Genomic DNA, 17,068 nt, shown 5'->3' with positions numbered 1-17,068 from the left:
ATAACGGTCTTTGCCTGAGGTCTTCAACTCATAGGTAATTTTAGACTCCTTTCAAAGTGTGCTAAAGCACCCCTAAATTTTATTTTAGCACCTCTGAAAATTAAAGAGGAATTCCCAGCCCATTTTTTTTAAAAATCTGGTACTTCCTAAATATCTTTTTATTATTGCTATTGTTTTGCTTTAAATGTATAATAATCATAATGTCAAACTTAGATGCCAATAGATAATGCCTGAAAAAGGCATGCTATTTTGGACAGTCAATCTGAATCTGAATGTTTCCCCATTAATTTAGTGGAGCAAAAATTAAAGTATATCTGTATAAAATTTGGTTGAGCATAGATATAAAAAAACTGTCAGAAAACAAAGGGCAAAGTAATTTCAAACAGGAGAGACTTAAATATGAGTGAACAATTATTTATTTTACAAATTTTGATTAAGGATAGGATAGGATAACCACCTATGGAATCTAGACACTGGTGGTGGTGTTGATGAGGGATGCAGGATCAGAGGAGGGGTAGAACACTGAGAAGCTGGACCAGGACACTCAAGAGGTGTCAGATTTTGAGGACCAGATTTTGCTGAGCGTGAATGGAGGTGGCTGGAGTGGAGGAGGGCTGCGGCATCTACACTGAAACAAGAGAAAAGGAATGGAAGAAAGGGGAATTATGAATGAATGAATCTGAATCAGTCATCTTGCTTAAACTTTAGCCAAGCTTCGTTAATTAAATCATTTTGCATAAAAATTCTGTTGAAGTTCTGCAATAATGTAGGCATATCTACTTTTACAATGGGCAGTTTTTCCTTCTTTCTTCCCCCTAAATAATTTTAAAGTTTTGATTCCTTTTTAAAAAAATAACCATTTAGAAATCTGAGGATGATTTGATGATTGTATGATCAGGCAGGCTAAAGCTGCTGGCCTGTGGGAGGCAGGTAAAAATAGGTGAAAATCCTAGTAATGATGGTAACTATCAACAAGTAAAACATTTCTATAAACATTTTGGGGGGGTAAAACTTGGTTCTATTGTTGTTAATTTGATAAAGGATACACATAGGAAAATAGTCATTGTAGGGTGAGTATACTGGGAACTTACAAAGATGTCTACATGTTACAATGTCTCCAAGAGCACCCCTAAAATCAGCCTCAAACTTTTCAAACCACAATAATAGCTCCATACTAGCCCTGACTTCAAGAAAAAGCGAAATAGATTTTCGTCCGCAGTATTACCTTAAAGTGAACACCTGGTGGCGGTAATGTGCTGTTGAACATTTTCATGTGACGGCGAAGAAGAGAGTTTACGCCAGAACTGCCGAGCTGTCTTCTGTAACAGTACTTAGAAATGGCGGCGTCCGTGTGCCGAGTCGGGAGCACCGTGGGTCGAACCCTCGTTAAAACCCGCAGTGTGAGTACATATTAAAACCATTTTGATCTTTAGTTTGTCTTTACTCGAACTTTTACAGCAGTAATGGTTTTTGTCAAGGTTCAAGAAGACTGGCTGATTGCTCTGTGTGCTAACAACCTAACGTTACTGAAACGGGAAGGACTTAGCTAACCGGTTAGCATTAGTTAGCTGGCAGTGAATGCAAGGTCACCTGTCAATTGAGACAGTTCGTCTTTTAACAACAATCTGACGTGTAAATTACAGTTTGCGTGTGAGTTATTACATCCAGTTTGCTAGCTGCCAGTCGTCTTTGGACATTCACAAGGTCAGCGGCTGCGGTGTTTGTCTCTTGTCCTCACTTGCCCTCACACAAGAGCTAAGCTTCCTGGCTAGGAGAGTTAGCATAGCGGCTGAAATCAGATGCTTACAGCGGTTAACTAGGATCCATGAACTGAAAGTGTCTGATTTTTAATACGTCGTTAAATCCCATGTTAGGTGTTAACTGTAGAACTGAATTGCCACTGTCTGATTTCAGATTACAGGCGAAGTAGAGGTATGCAGCGACTACTTTAACATTAGCTTTGGCTGTGTGTTTATACGTTGAAATAGAAAAATATTATAATTATATTGCACATGTATACACATTTTTATAATGCCTAAGTATTGACCTGGAAACACCGTCAACAAAACTCAAATAGCTCCAGACTGTAATCCCATTTTTACTCTGGTATGTGATGGATTATCTGATAAGTTGATATTCTTTTAAATTTTGATGTATAAAATATGTAACATGACCATTTTTAGCTAGTCCTTCAGTGGATAGGGGAAGGTGGTTGATGTCAATATAAGTGTCCGGCCTTAGGTTAAAGTGTTGTCCTGTGACAACATTGTGAATCAGCAAGAGCAAGGAAAAAACTTTTAGTACAATAGGATAAAATCCTGCCTCTGCTCCTTCCCTTTAGTTTCCATGGGAAAAAATGTAGACACAAGACTTCAGATTCTGGGCCTACAGTCTTATATTTATAATGAATTATATGTACCTTTTATATAGTAACAGAAACGGGAAGACATTTACATCTGCCTCATGTTTAGAATGCAGTCTGACCTTAAATTAGCCACATTAAAAAAAACAAAAAAACATGCTGTACCTCAGTGGTTCTCAACTGGTCTGGCCTGGAGATTAGGGCTGAAAAATTTGGGAAAGTAATCTAGTTGCAGTTATTTTTTTTCCCAACAATGCATTTGTGATTTCATATGCAGTTTTTAAGTTCCTCATCTTATGTATTGTTCGGCAAACACAAGCAATATATCATTTTTATTATAACTAACACAATATAAAATAGATTGAACTAGGGCTGAACAATTTTTTTAAAATCCAGTTGTTATTATTTTGACTTTTATTCTAAATTTTGATATGAATTGTTGCATTGAATGGAGTGATCATTTCTAGGTCATTCTCATTTTGATTAAGAAAAAAACACATAAACAACTTATTAAAAAAAAAAGGGCACTTGAATGATTGCCTGTGTGGAGCATAACATCTGTGCTGCAAAAAAATCAAACTGATGTTTTGACACACATTTCAGGCTAAAGAAATGGTGCACCTTCTGCAGTTTGAAAACTGCAGGCCATATTGTGATTTAATCTAAATTTTGATGAATTCCCAGAGACCCACCACATGTTCCATAATTTCAAATCAATTGGGGAAATGTAATGGAACAAAGAGACTAAAGAAAACAAGACATGTAATATAAAGAAAGTTTCTAGGAGAAATACCATTTGAAATCCTAAATACTTTTTAGGAAAATTCCTCAAGATTTCAATTGAAAATTGCTGAAATATTACTGCAGATGACATCTGAAAGTTTCTTGGAAAGTCCTGGAAATTTCTTAGATTTAGAGGAAATATCCCTGAGAAGAGTACCAGAAATTTCTGGGGAAATGCACAAAGAAATCTCCTGAATGTTTTTTGGAAATTAACCTTATGTTTCCTTAAAAATCATAGAGAAAGTCTCCTGTGAGTCTGGGTAAATTCACAATTTAAAATTCTTTGACATTTTATGGAAAAAATTCTACAAAGCAATTTTTACTTCCTCTCTGCGATCAAAAACTTAAGCGATGGAACAACACAGAGGACTTTTAGACAAACTCGTGACCCACTGAAAACAGCTCTGCAACCTATTTTAGGGCCCTGACCCACTAGTTGAGAACCACAAAATGGTAAACAATTTACGGATGGAAGTTCGGAGATATCAAATCTCACAAGCTGATAAACGAATACAACCTCATTGCATCCTTTGTCATGCTAAATGTAAAAGTAGGTTACCAGCAAGCTTTAAAAAAACATTTCAGGATAATATCTCCTACTTGGATCTCTTAACCTTTCACTTTAAAGCGGACAAGAATATAGTATGAAGTGTTTTTTTAATATGTGGAATCTTCATTTATGGTCAGAGGTTTCTGTGTTTCTAAGTATTTTTTAATTAAGAGGTTTTTAAATGGGTCTGTTTTCTTCTTGTTGTCTTTCTTCTTGTTGTCTTTAGCCCATCTTGCTGTCTTTGAGGCGTGGACAGGCCTCAGTCAGCTATGCCCAGAGCCTGCTGGGAGCCCCAGAAACCCGTCTCAGTGCTCTGGATAATGGTTTAAGAGTCGCATCTGAGGAGACTGGACACGCAACCTGCACTGTAAGAAAGTAGTCCAAAGATTTCTCTATAACCATGTAGACTTCCCACTTCACTGTTATAGAACTGTGTGTGATATGTTGGATGGTAAATTAACTTTTCCCTCTTTCTAATGTGGGATGTTCACTATCTTAGGTTGGTCTGTGGATCAGCGCTGGAAGTCGCTATGAGAGTGAAAGGAACAATGGAGCTGGCTTCTTCCTGGAGCACATGGCTTTTAAGGTCAGATTTAATATGAAAACCCTGATGATTCTTTTTGACAAACAAAGATCAAAGTTACGCTGAGATGCAGTGTTAAACACTCAGAGACGTTTGTTCTTAAAGTATAAGAAAGGGTTACATTATTTGTTTTAAATGTATAAATCTGTGAAGTTGATTTATCTGAGGACAGAAAAAGTCTCATCAAAAAGTGATGTCATTTTCAGACTCCTATTGCAAAGTTTGCACCTTAAATGCCCAAGAAATATCTTTATCCATAACAGTGTTTCACTGTGGACGTTGTCACAAGGTCATACTGATAATAGAGTCTGGTCTACCTCTCACTTCACCATCCACCCTTGAACATAAGTGCTAATACTTGTAACACACAATATTAACACTAGCATAAAACTATGGTGCTTCTGAAGGGGAAAAACTCAACTTGGCATTTTTCAGTTGAGCATTTTCCTTGTTCTCTGTTCACATTTTTTTTTTGTTTTCCAGGGAACCAAGAAGCATCCTCAGACGGCCCTGGAGCAGCAGGTAGAGTCTATGGGTGCTCACCTGAGCGCTTACACCTCTAGGGAGCACACAGCATACTACATGAAGACTCTGGCCAAAGATCTGCCCAAAGGTGAGATGACAAGCAGTGAAATTAGATTCTGTTGCCCTAATTTAAAATGAACCTTTTAAGACTGCATTGGACAACAAAAATACAAATTCTTGTTTGAAAGATGAAAGCATTGAATAAACTATTGGATTAATGTGGACTTGTAATTCATGGCTATGCTGTGATCTCCATTATATCTCAGCACCTCACCTCCTTTATTTGTTTTAACTTTAATTTTATTTCCTTTGTTTTTGTTTTCCTCTTTTATTTATTTCATTACAATGAACTTTTCTTCCATGTTTTCTCAGCGGTGGAGTTGCTGTCAGAGGTGGTGCAGAGCTGCTCGTTGAGTGAGGCAGAGATTGAGCAGCAGAGAGGTGTGGTTCTGCGGGAGCTAGAGGAAGTCGAGGGTAACCTTCAGGAGGTTTGCCTGGACCTGCTTCATGCCACGGCCTTCCAGGGAACTCCCATGGGACAAAGTGTGCTGGGACCCTCTAACAACGCTAGGTAAAGGAACTTTTTTCTTGAACAATTAGAAATATTAGTGACATTTTTTGGATTATTTTGATCAAAGGCCTGCTTTGTCACAACGGGATGGTGTCTTATTGAGATCCATTGCTTTAGAAGTATCACAGTGATGACAAAACAACAGTTTCTCCTAATGAAATTCAAACTCTAACATGTATCACTTCTGCTCCACCTTGTGATTTCACAACAATAATTGTGTTCAATTTTCCTAGAACCCTGACCCGCCAGGACCTCGTTGACTATGTCAACAGCCACTACAAAGCTCCTCGCATGGTGCTAGCTGCTGCTGGAGGTGAGTCCTCTTCCTGCTCTCATGCAGTCTGAGGAGGTACACATTAAATGCCCACTACCTAAACAGATTGGACATTAACTTGATGCGTTTACTCCACAGGTGTTAGCCACGATGAGCTGGTCGGTTTGGCCAAAACTCACTTCAGTGGAGTTTCGTTTGAGTATGAGGGGGATGCTGTCCCTGTGCTGTCACCCTGCAGATTTACAGGCAGTGAGGTGAGATGATGCTTGATTATGATTGTTTATTCCACTACTTCTCATTGAAATGTTATTTTTCAGTTTGGTATGACCATAAGTCCATCATTCTCTGACTGCAACCTTACATCTGTAACAGTCACGAAGAGCTCGAGATTAATTTAAGGGTTTGTCAGCATCAGATGTAATTGGGCTATGGCCAAGCAGCAAGAGAGCTTGTTTGTTCTCTTACAATAAATATTTTTATTAATCTGCTTGTCTCCTCCTCTCTTCAGATCCGTATGCGTGATGATGGTTTGCCTCTGGCACACATTGCCATTGCTGTCGAGGGGGCCAGTGCTGCCAGCCCAGACATCGTGCCACTCATGGTGGCCAACTCCATCATTGGCAGCTTTGACCTCACTTATGGTGGAGGAAAGGTTGGAAATATTTTATTGTACAGGCAGTAAAGAAAAAAGAAAAACTTTTTGACTGTTTTATTATTATATTAAGGTGTATTGTTATTGTATTTCCCCTGTAAGCTTTGCCCACTTGAGGTTTTAAATATCTTAAGTGGCCATTATTAAGGGGTAGACTAAAATTCTCTCTTAAACCCAAGTCAGGGGTCTCACCCCTGCCTCTGGACCTGTCGGGAGGGACAGCAGCTGAGTTATGTAGAAAGAAATGTACTTTGAAATATATCAAAGTCATATCAAAAACAAAGTCATGGCAATTTCTTTGTTCACCACGAAACAGCAAGTTTTTCCAGAGTCTTCAGGTGTGGTTAAAACCATGAATCTTAGCAGAATTGTTTTTATGGAGAACAGGAGTGTATTGAAATCAATTTTGAAAAATTCGCCAAAATTCAAAGGGTTCTTTTTGAATAAAGCCTTCAGAGGTTGTCCATCTGATCCAAACATAAGTCATTTTATAGTTCATAGTGAGCTGAGAAAAACAACTTTTTTTTAACGTGAAAAAAACCACAAGGCTATGCTGGCTCTCCTTATTAAAGTAAATTGCTGTGCCTTAAACATACAAAGTAAAAACTTCCTGTGACTAAAGGCAAGTTTTGAGTGGACAGGAATTTTAAGTTATTGTTTAAAAAACTGGGTGAACAGTGTTTCTGCACATTCCTTATAATTTCATAAGAGTGCTGTTTGACAGATTTTTATCCACTCTGCTAGGATTAATGGTTCTTCCAGTGTTCCAAGACTGATAAAAATACTTCCTGTTTCATGACGAACAAAAAATTGTCATGACATTTGACTTTATGTGATTTGAGCTGAGCTGACGTGAACCCACTGACAGTTTTAAAAAGACTACAACAAACAAAGAATGAACACATATTACTCACATATTGCTCATATTACATTTGTGGGAATATTACAGTTTTTACAAGCTGGAGATTTGTACCCTCCCAACTTATTAAATCCCTGCAATTGTTGATGTATTACATTTGTGGGATTATTATGTCAAAAGCTGCAGATTTGTATTTACACCTGTGGTTTATTTTGTTTGTGGGCCATTATTATTACCTTTCCCTTCAATACAACAATTAATATCCAATTTGCTATACTAGTCAAAATCATCACAATTAAATGTTTTTTTCAAAATTGTGTAGCCCTAGCCTTATCTAATATTGTGTTGGTTGTAATATATAATGATTTATTGTTTGTGTTTGTTGGAAAATACTTAAGATGAAGAGTTTCAGGATTAATCGCATGTCAAATCGCATTTGCAATATTGGGGAAAAGAATCGCAATTAGATTTTCCCAAATCGTTCAGCCCTAATTATAAGCATGTTAACATGAGTTTCCTCCTCTCTCTGCAGCATCTGAGCAGCCGCCTGGCTCGCTTGGCTGTGGAGGAGAAATTGTGTCACAGCTTCCAGGCCTTCCACTCGTCCTACAGTGACACTGGCCTGCTGGGTATTTACTTTGTGGCTGATAAGCACTACATTGAAGACATGATGCACTGGTCCCAGAATGCCTGGTCAGTACTGACTTCTGTACAGAAACTTGCACATGCATGCCCATAGAGGACCGAAACTCTGTTATGTCACATGACTTTTCATAAAAATATTACATTTCTCTAATGCCCTTCTCTTTCTGCCCCCTGCAGGATGAACCTGTGTACTACTGTGACGGACAGTGATGTAGCTAGGGGCAAGGCCGCCCTGAAAGCCAGCCTGGTTGGACAGCTCAATGGTGCGTAACATGTCTGTCATGCTTTCACACCAATGCATGTGAAAACTCCTCAGAAGCCAACAACTTTGTGTATCATGCAGGAACAACACCGATCTGTGATGACATTGGTAGACACATCCTGAACTATGGGCGCCGTATTCCTCTGGCAGAGTGGGATGCCCGCATAGATGTGAGTTGACTCTAGAGTTCTGCTTGGGTTCTTTCTAAAATCATTCATAAATGTAAAGTCTTCTTGATGGTGCTGAGTTTAAGACTCTGTTTTATTCATCCTTCTCTTCTTCCAGGCTGTGACCCCCAGGATGGTGCGTGATGTCTGCTCTAAATACATATATGACAAGTGTCCTGCTGTGGCAGCTGTTGGTGAGTTCATTGTTGTTTTATTCTTTTTAGGATCTATGCTGTAGTAAATGTCTCTTAATCTGTCCTTCCTGCCTCTCTCCACCAGGCCCCTGCGAGCAGCTACCTGACTACAACAGAATGCGCAGTGCCATGTACTGGCTCAGGTTTTAAGATTAATAGGTGTGATGCTCCAAGTGTCTCAAGCTTGCTCCTCATCCTCCCAACCTCACCCAGCTCTCCCCTGTCATCACTGCGAGAGTAAAACTCCTGAGGATCGTCCACATGGTGTCCGGACAGCACAGACAGCCCACCGTCCTCTCTCCTCTCCACTCCTCCCTCTCTTATCCTGCCGAGTGATCACTCCTAGTTAGTTATGAGGGAGGTTAGCCGGTTGCCTCAGTGTTATCTTTGATTTTGAGCGTCAGTTATCTTCTGACTGTGCTGCACAGGCCCTCATTACCTGGTACTGACTTGGAGGGGAGAGAGGGCGGACTTGAATCATAAATAATCACCTACAGGACACAGCACAGTCCTGAATGCAGAGTTTGGAGCAAGAGCATATTTATAATTTCTGTAACGTTTGTTTCTGTCCTCTATTGTACATAACAGAAGCTCTCATTCCAAAAAATAAAAATACTCCAAAACATTTGACTAATGAAGTTTATTGATATCTGAAAGTTTCCTAACACTTTTTATAGTACTATTTTCTATGTAGTTTTCAGCTCATACTGAGTGCTGGTTGATTTGTTTTAATTCCTCAATTTGGAAAAACCTTTAAACTTTAAGTATTCAAAGGCTACATGAACTATTCAGTAAAGCCACAAAGCCCATTAAAAGTGGTGTCTTTAAAGGCTGATTAGTGATGGAGAAGCACATGTTCATAAGACACTTTTACTCCTTGGCTGTCTCACTGCCTGTATGCCTTTATTTTCTTCTCTAAATCAGTGTTTCCCAAAGTGTGCGCTGGGGCCCTCTAGTGGGCCCCACAGAAACTGCGGGTGAGCCAAAAGAGGTAGTGAATGAAAACCATAAACCTAATTTTAAAAACTGGCACAATGTTTTGATGATAAAATTTTAAGTCCGCGAATCAATTGAAGAAGCCAGAGGATTTCACTTCATGTCAACGTTTTATCATTTAGTTTGTATGATCCACAGACCCAGTGGCATGGTTTAACTGGTGTAAGAAATTATCAGAGCCCTTTGAGACATTAAGGTCTCAAAGTAAGCATTTGTGGTTCATGGAGGAGGTTTAAAGACAGAAATGTTAGAATAATAAAGGTGACTTTGCAGATGCCTGATCAAACATTAAGGGCTTGTTAAATGTACATTTTGACTCTGCAAATGCGAAAACCTATTTCTCTTTAAATAAGGCAGACTATAGAGGTAAAAGTGAGGGTTTTGTTGGGACCCAGAAGATTTTCAGGTTTCATTTTGGGCCACATCACACAAGTTTAAATGGTGGGTTTGTAAGTGATCTACAGTTTGAGTTGTGAGCAACGTTTGGCTCGGCCAAAAGCCATAGTGGAAAAGCCCCGTTACAGATTGCCAATTCACCTTCTGCAGATTTTTACTTGTAACTTTTTGTTCATCCTTGTTATAGCAGGGAGAGCCCACTGAAACAGAGGTCTCTCTTCCAGGGCCACGCTGTGGCTGTACAAAAAAACAGAACAGAAAAAAACAGGTCGAATAACTGCAAACGCATTCAAAAATACACTCAAGTATGCCCCAGTTAATGGGGGATATTTTAAAGCAGTAAGGCTGCAGTGAAGCTTGAACTGTTTATCAGCTTATTCCTGTAAACTGAGAACTTTTTCCTCCAAGAGTGCTGATCTTCCTAAAAACCCAAATACTTGAGCTGTTAAACACATTTAATGATATTAACAAAGTGGCACCCAGGGGTAGAAAGTAACTAATTACGTTAACTAAAATTACTGTAATTGAGTAGCTTTTTAGTGTCGTGGTACTTTTCGGAGTGGTTTTAAAATCAGTAATTTCACTTTTACTCTAGTATATTTTGGGGGAAGTATTGCATGGCACAACATTTTAAAAAGGATCAAGAATTTAATAAAACAAATAAAACTAAAAGCCAGAATGAGGAGGTCCAAGATTTCTGCTAACAAAATGAAACTGGCCAGTAGTTTGACTTAGACAACACACAACAGTCAGTAGGTAGCACATAGCAAGAGAATGATTTCACATTACATCCAAAAACAGCTGATCTATTTTACCTTCGGTTAATGAACACCTTATGATAAACAGCCTGGTTAGAGATTTAATTCTTTTATTTCACTGCAATGAAAGGTCATTTTTTTCTGTACAAGCCATCGAGTGTCAAGAGTTCCTACTAAGTGCTCAGTGCTTTCAGTTAATTTTAAATGATTTATAGACTAATATTTTTTAGCTCTACTCAAGTCAATTTTAACTGAACTACTTTTACTTGAGAATAAGTCTTGTACTGCCCCACCTCTGCAGTTAACTCAAGAGACATAATTTAAGGCAAATGATCACATGTTACTTTGTCTTATTCCATAAAAAAATCAGCATTTTACCACTTTTTTCTCATCAAAGGTTAACAGTACTGCATGACAATTCATGAAAACCATGGGGATTCTGCCCATGGTTCTGAGTGAGTGCATTTGTAAGACCAAGATATCAAACATGCCAGAAATCCAGAACAGTCAGGAACAGCTAGTGATTTGGCCTGTGGTTGGCTGTTGTGTCCCCCTGTCCACTCAAGACAAACAACACAGGATCACACAACAAGTCAGCGTGAGTTGTGAAACTCAAAATTTGTGTCTAAATCGTCTGAAAATCACAACGTGTACACCCAGCCTAACATTGGCCTTGTTCCGGTAAGCTTTTGTGCAGACTGAATAAAAATATTGCAGGTCAAGGTGTGGTTCTACAAACTGACATGACTGTCCTAGTCAAAGGGGCCCAACCACAACATTACTATTAAAAAGTTAAGGCTCATACCATTTTAAGAGCAGGGGCTCTACAATATAAAACAGATAAAACTAAGATGCGTTTTGTTTTGTTGCTTCTATAAGCAATTATCTGCATTAAAGGTAATCACTGCCTAAATTTAGGATAGACCATGTCTTTGTGTTACAACAGAACATGCGTTAATAAAGTCAGGTTGAAAAAGTGCTCAAGGGTAAACAAAGATTTGATAATCAAATATAGTGCATCATATCAGCACTACCATATTATCTCACTGCGACCCGACCCCAGATAAGCAGAAGAAGATGGGTGGACATTTACAACAAACTGCTTCATCTCTTGTGCTTACATCTTAAGAATTGATTCCAATCTCCAATTTGAATGTGCAGATAAATCACACTGATCTGAATGATTAAAGTAATTGTGATAAGAGCCTCCTGTATGAAATGTACCATATCCTTGGCCTACATCAGGAGGTACTTGAACGATAACCTCAACCTGCTGTGACATGTACACTATGTTGTGTCTTGAACCAGAGATTGCATCATCTTACATGCATGTGCACTCCTGCGTCATGGTGTATCAGTGACACTAATGGTCACACTTGTTTACAACCCAGGAAAGGACAACTGTATGTGCTGCCACATGACCTTTGTGTGACCCAGGTTTGTTTATTTTTAGGGTAACAGATGATTCATAATCCTGAGAGACCCTGAGGGCCCAACTATCACAATGAGGCTGTAATATTTATATATCATTAGTTAGATGAGGGTAAGTCCCTTGATGGGCTGGGCTGGAAGTGAGTCAGGAGAGGTAAGCTGCGTCTTGTTCAGCCCTTCCTCCTGGGCCTGACAGCCTCTTCCTCCTTGTTTTCATGGGGATTTTTTTCTGATTCTAACCTCCCAGCACCTCCTCCTCTCCTTCTGTGGTCTGTAAATAGAAAAAAAATGGTGCATTAATACATTATGTTCCTGTAAGTGAAACAATGCTGTTTGACAGTTTTTCAACAAGAAAATGTAACAACAACACAGAATACAACATGCATATGTTCAATGAATTTCATTCCATATCAGCAAATGTTCAAAGTTTACAACATAAAAAAGCTCATAAAGGTTTATGGATCTAATATCAAGCGTCCTATTTCCTAATTTAACAGAAGGAGCAAAATAGATCATCCTTTTTTATTCTAATTTATTAGGAATCACATTCCTGCCATTTTAACATTTTACACAAACTCTAACGAACGCCCCCTTTCTTAGTGTCCATTGCTCCAATTAATACTCCTTGTAAAATTAAATCACTGTCTCAGCAATGTGGAGGAATTTAGGCCTGCTCTTTCATGTAGAACTGCTTTTTTTTACCCCCAGGTTTGTGACGTGGCTGTGCGTGATTATTAGATAGGGCTCCAATCCAATGTTATGGAATCACCAATTGAGGCCATAGATTTTTGGAATATACTCCTCCAGCAGAGTTCAGAGACCTGGAGCGTCTATGGAAGCTAATGGCTGAAAACCAGCTGAGTTTGAATAATCCTGAAACAGCAGAGAACCCTGGGGGTAGTAGCAGGGTAATATTCCCCTCCAAACTTACAACATAGCTTGACAATAAGATAAAGTATCAGCTATTCTTTCAAGTGTATGACAATCAGGCTGTTTCAGAAATATACCTGAATGTTAATGAATATTAATTCTCTTCTTCTTTATCATATGATCCACAGGTCAGCCGTCAGAGTAAGAGAGAATATTTGTCAAAATGTGAAATCCTACCATCATAATAAGAGGGTGATATTGTTACTTTGTTTGCAGCATGTTGTCACTTAACTTCTGAATGGAGATGCCGTGTGCTTTAACTGCAGACTGGGGCAACCATCCGATTCATTAGGGACAAACTATTGTGATTACCATCATGTTATTTTTAGCAGGAGAAAGACTGCAATGAGTGTGGAGGAAATGAGATGAAATGAGGGGAGGGTGATGGGGTGTTGAGATGTAAAAGATAAAACAGAGAGCGGAAGGGGCCGTGTCACATCGAAGACAGACGTGGATAAAAACAAAGTCGTGGAGAGCAGGCAGAAGTCCAGTTGAACATCTGACTGCGTGCCACATAGGTCGATTCCCCATCTCACAGAACAAGGAGAAAACGAGGAAGAAGAAGCAGCTGGGAGACAAAAACAAAAAAACATTGGATATCTGAGGGTCAAAATCAAGTCGAGGAAGAAGTGCCTTTTTGTCAAGTTACAAACTCTCCACAGTGGTGACACTAAGTAAGTATTAACTGGAATTTTGACATTTTACAGTAATGATCATTTTACTTTTATTGAGTTATAATAATGTCTTGAACACGTTTATGAAAAAAATGTGTCAAACTACTGGATTTGTTTTAAGGAAAAGTGGAAAATTTTTTAAATTATGCAGAAAACTGAATGATTTTACTCCAAAGCTTCCAGGCTTTTTAAGCAAGCTATTGCAAATTTGAAGATTGTATACTCTTTCCTTTATTTGCATGTAAAATTGTGGCACAGCTTTGAAGATTCATGCCGTTTTAATGTTAGGGAAGTTACTTATACAAGCTTCCATTATTTTTTCATTGCACATGAGCACATTTATAGTATAGTTCCTTCACTTTTTATGTCTTTTTGGCACAAATAAAGACAGAAATATCTTAGATCTACTGCACAGTAAAGGGATGCTTGATCTCTATTTGCGCATTGGTAGATAAATGTAATTATATGGTTGTTTTATGTTAGACTGAATTCCCTATTTTAAAAAAAATTACACATACTTTATCTAAGCCATGCACCATACTTTTAAAAAGATTTTTGGTCGTAAAGATGATTTTCTGATGCTTTTTATAATGGAGAGAGTTCTTGCAGCACCATCTTTCTGTCATTTAGAGCCTCCCACCGATGCATTCCTCCCCTCTCCCTGCAGACAGAGTCCTGACCATGAGGAGTGTGTGTTTCTGCCTCGCCCTGCTGCTGCCTTGGTGTGTGAGGAGCAGTCCTGCTCTTGCCAAACTTGATGAAGACACACAGAGAGGTGCACTGGCTGTCGGCATCCTGGACCGCAGTGGCGTGTTGAACTCATTGCTCCGCTCTGAGCATCAGGCCATGCTCCGGCTAGTACGAGCGCCACGGCCAGCCTCACAGGTGCCAAAGAGAGCCCAGCAGGGGTCCCGCTTTGCTCTGTCCCTCGACGTTCCCACAAGCATCCTTAGTGTCCTCATAGACCTGGCCAAGAACCAGGACATGAGGACCAAGGCAGCCGCCAATGCGGAACTGATGGCACGAATAGGAAAGAGGAAATAAGATCAGGAGGAGCTTGATGGACAAAATCTCACCTCACAGAGGAGTTCACTTCCTGCACCGTGAGACTGACTCCTGCTTAGAAACATTGTTAGTTCACATGTTAACAGCCATTGCAGTCAGCATCTTTCCTTTAGAGCTTATATACATGGACTGACTCCTGAAACAGAAGTCAACAAGAAGAAAATGTACACATAAAAAACTACAACACAAACAGTGTAAGATGAAGCTGGTCTTTTGTCTCAAAAATATCCCCTATGGTCAGAAATTGTGATCAGGCTCTGAAATCTCTCTCCTGTGTCTGCATGTGTTTATAGGAAAGGCTGTGCAATTAAATCCAATAATATAATCCTATTTTTCTCAAGTCATTTCACTCTGCATTGGTATCAGGCATGCTTAGTATAATTACAAGCATCAGCAAACCCATAAAGCACAAATGAATGGGTCTGAGCCTCATAAGCCTGCGTCACCAACAGCGTTGTCTGATATATGATAACAGGACAAAGACATGAGCAGGATATTGACCTCTGAGAGAAGAAGCGGCCATTTCTATAGACCTTTGTTCACTAATACTTGATAACTTTGGCAAACAAGTTGCAGCTATTTCGAGTCTGATGCACTATCAGCTCTTCATTAGTCTCATATCTGTGGCATGATTCATCTGTGCTCCTGCAGTGAGCATGAAATGTGAAGCAACAGAGTGAAATAAACTGCTCATCTGAATCACATTTGAATTTGTTCTTTTTTAAATTGGACATGACCTGGAATTATTTCTTCTATCACTTCAAGCTGTGGCAGCTTAGTGTCTAAACGGTCGATGCAGCAGATATGCAAGTACTGAAACAATGCTAAATGGCTTAAAAATAAGTAATAATCCTTGCACATTTAGATTATTTAACAGAATTAGGATCAGAACAATGTATTTAACATTGGTGATTTATCAGGTGATAAATCACAGGGAAGCCATACTTATGCTTTTTGTAGAAATCAGGCCTTAAACTACAAAAATAAAGCTTCATTTCCCACTCAACATGGCAGAGTCTGCATGGGTGGTTTTACCAGTAGACAGAGGTAGGTAATTACCTGGGGTCTCATGCTCCAAGAGGCCTCAAGGCCTAGAGCAATGGTGTGCTTCAGAAGTGAGGTATACATCAAAAAGTATTTCAATAAACTGGATGAGAACTGAGAATGTAAATAGGGTCCCAACAGTGTATAAAGTAGCATCAAAAGGACCCCTAGACACCCTAATGATTTCAAGCACTCAAAAACCTCCATTCCATTAGAAATGTCACATCAACAAAGTAGAGGATCACTGAAGGATTACGCTTTTACTTGAGCCATGTCAACAATTGTGGAGACTTTGATTTATGCTGTTAATTAAGAGGTGATGAGCAAGCATTGCTATTTCCCATCTGTTTACAGAGAGAGATAATTTTCGATAGCTATGATTACTTTCAGCTAAAATGTAGAAGTTCTTCATATCACTCTTTTCCTGGGGTATCTAAATGACTAAAAACACCTCTACAGTCTTATGAAGTCTTCATCATAAGACAGCTATCACAAACTTTTAACTAGAGCCCCTCTGTTTTATGTAACCAGTGCAGTCCTCTGAAAATCCTGATCTTTTTATAGCTTATTCACTTTAAATTTAAATTTGCTTCACAGATCAGCCTCGACAAGTGTTTCTGCTACAGTTGCTAATATTAAAGAAAATAAACTTGGACTTAAGCTAGTCCTAATGCCTCTGTCAGATATTGTACCTCATAGTTGTTGCATAAGCTTAACTTTGGAGCACCAATTGCTGAAGTAATTTCCGTTTTATTAAAGCAGTAACAAGCCAGTGGAAGTGCTGTTGTACTAAATATCAACATTTGATTAAAGGTTGTGCAAAAGATGATCATAACAGCTTAATGCAGTTTAACAGGACATCACAGACACAACTACAGATTTAGGGTACCTTTGAAGGTCCACTAAAACCCTTAACAAAGTTTTACTCATTAATTAAATACCACTTACACAGTGACACTGGTTCAGTGGATCAGACAAAGTAAGTTATGACAAAGTGACATGTATAATGAATACTCTGGCTTTGTTTTGTTAGTTCAGGGACCATCTATCCATCTGTCTATCTATCTATCTATCTATCTATCTATCTATCTATCTATCTATCTATCTATCTAGATAGCTATCTAGATAGCTAGCTAGCTAGCTATCTAGCTATCTATCGTTGCAATTTCTAAAAATTACGTTTAGGGTTTTTATTTATTGTAAATATCTCCCCTGGTCCCACTTTTGGAAGCACTGTTATGCAAGATACCTTATGTAAGTGCTGCTCAATTTGGTAATAACATGATTACACTGGACAATATTGCAAATGTGATATAATAAATAAAGGCATAATGTGTCTGCTTGCTT

General features: G+C 38.8%; 1 protein-coding gene and 1 non-coding gene across 2 annotated transcripts; both read left to right on the top strand.

The window, feature by feature from the left end:
* Nucleotides 1-1,281: 1,281 nt before the first annotated feature.
* LOC121506686 (cytochrome b-c1 complex subunit 1, mitochondrial) lies at nt 1,282-9,052 on the top strand. Its single transcript, XM_041782524.1, has 13 exons — nt 1,282-1,400; nt 3,922-4,062; nt 4,195-4,281; nt 4,762-4,891; nt 5,176-5,374; nt 5,608-5,687; nt 5,787-5,902; nt 6,157-6,300; nt 7,692-7,852; nt 7,982-8,067; nt 8,148-8,236; nt 8,352-8,427; nt 8,513-9,052. The coding sequence occupies exons 1-13, from the start codon at nt 1,338-1,340 to the stop codon at nt 8,575-8,577; spliced, it is 1,437 nt and encodes a 478-aa protein (XP_041638458.1). The 5' UTR covers nt 1,282-1,337; the 3' UTR covers nt 8,578-9,052.
* LOC121507587 lies at nt 6,405-6,524 on the top strand. The gene has a single exon (XR_005991737.1). It is a non-coding gene; the product is annotated as a small nucleolar RNA SNORA26 (small nucleolar RNA).
* Nucleotides 9,053-17,068: the final 8,016 nt, after the last annotated feature.

Source organism: Cheilinus undulatus, linkage group 3, assembly GCF_018320785.1.
Source record: "Cheilinus undulatus linkage group 3, ASM1832078v1, whole genome shotgun sequence".
Lineage (NCBI taxonomy): Eukaryota > Metazoa > Chordata > Actinopteri > Labriformes > Labridae > Cheilinus > Cheilinus undulatus.
The sequence above is the reverse complement of the archived record's forward strand: the minus strand, read 5'-3'. Positions and strand labels throughout refer to the sequence as shown.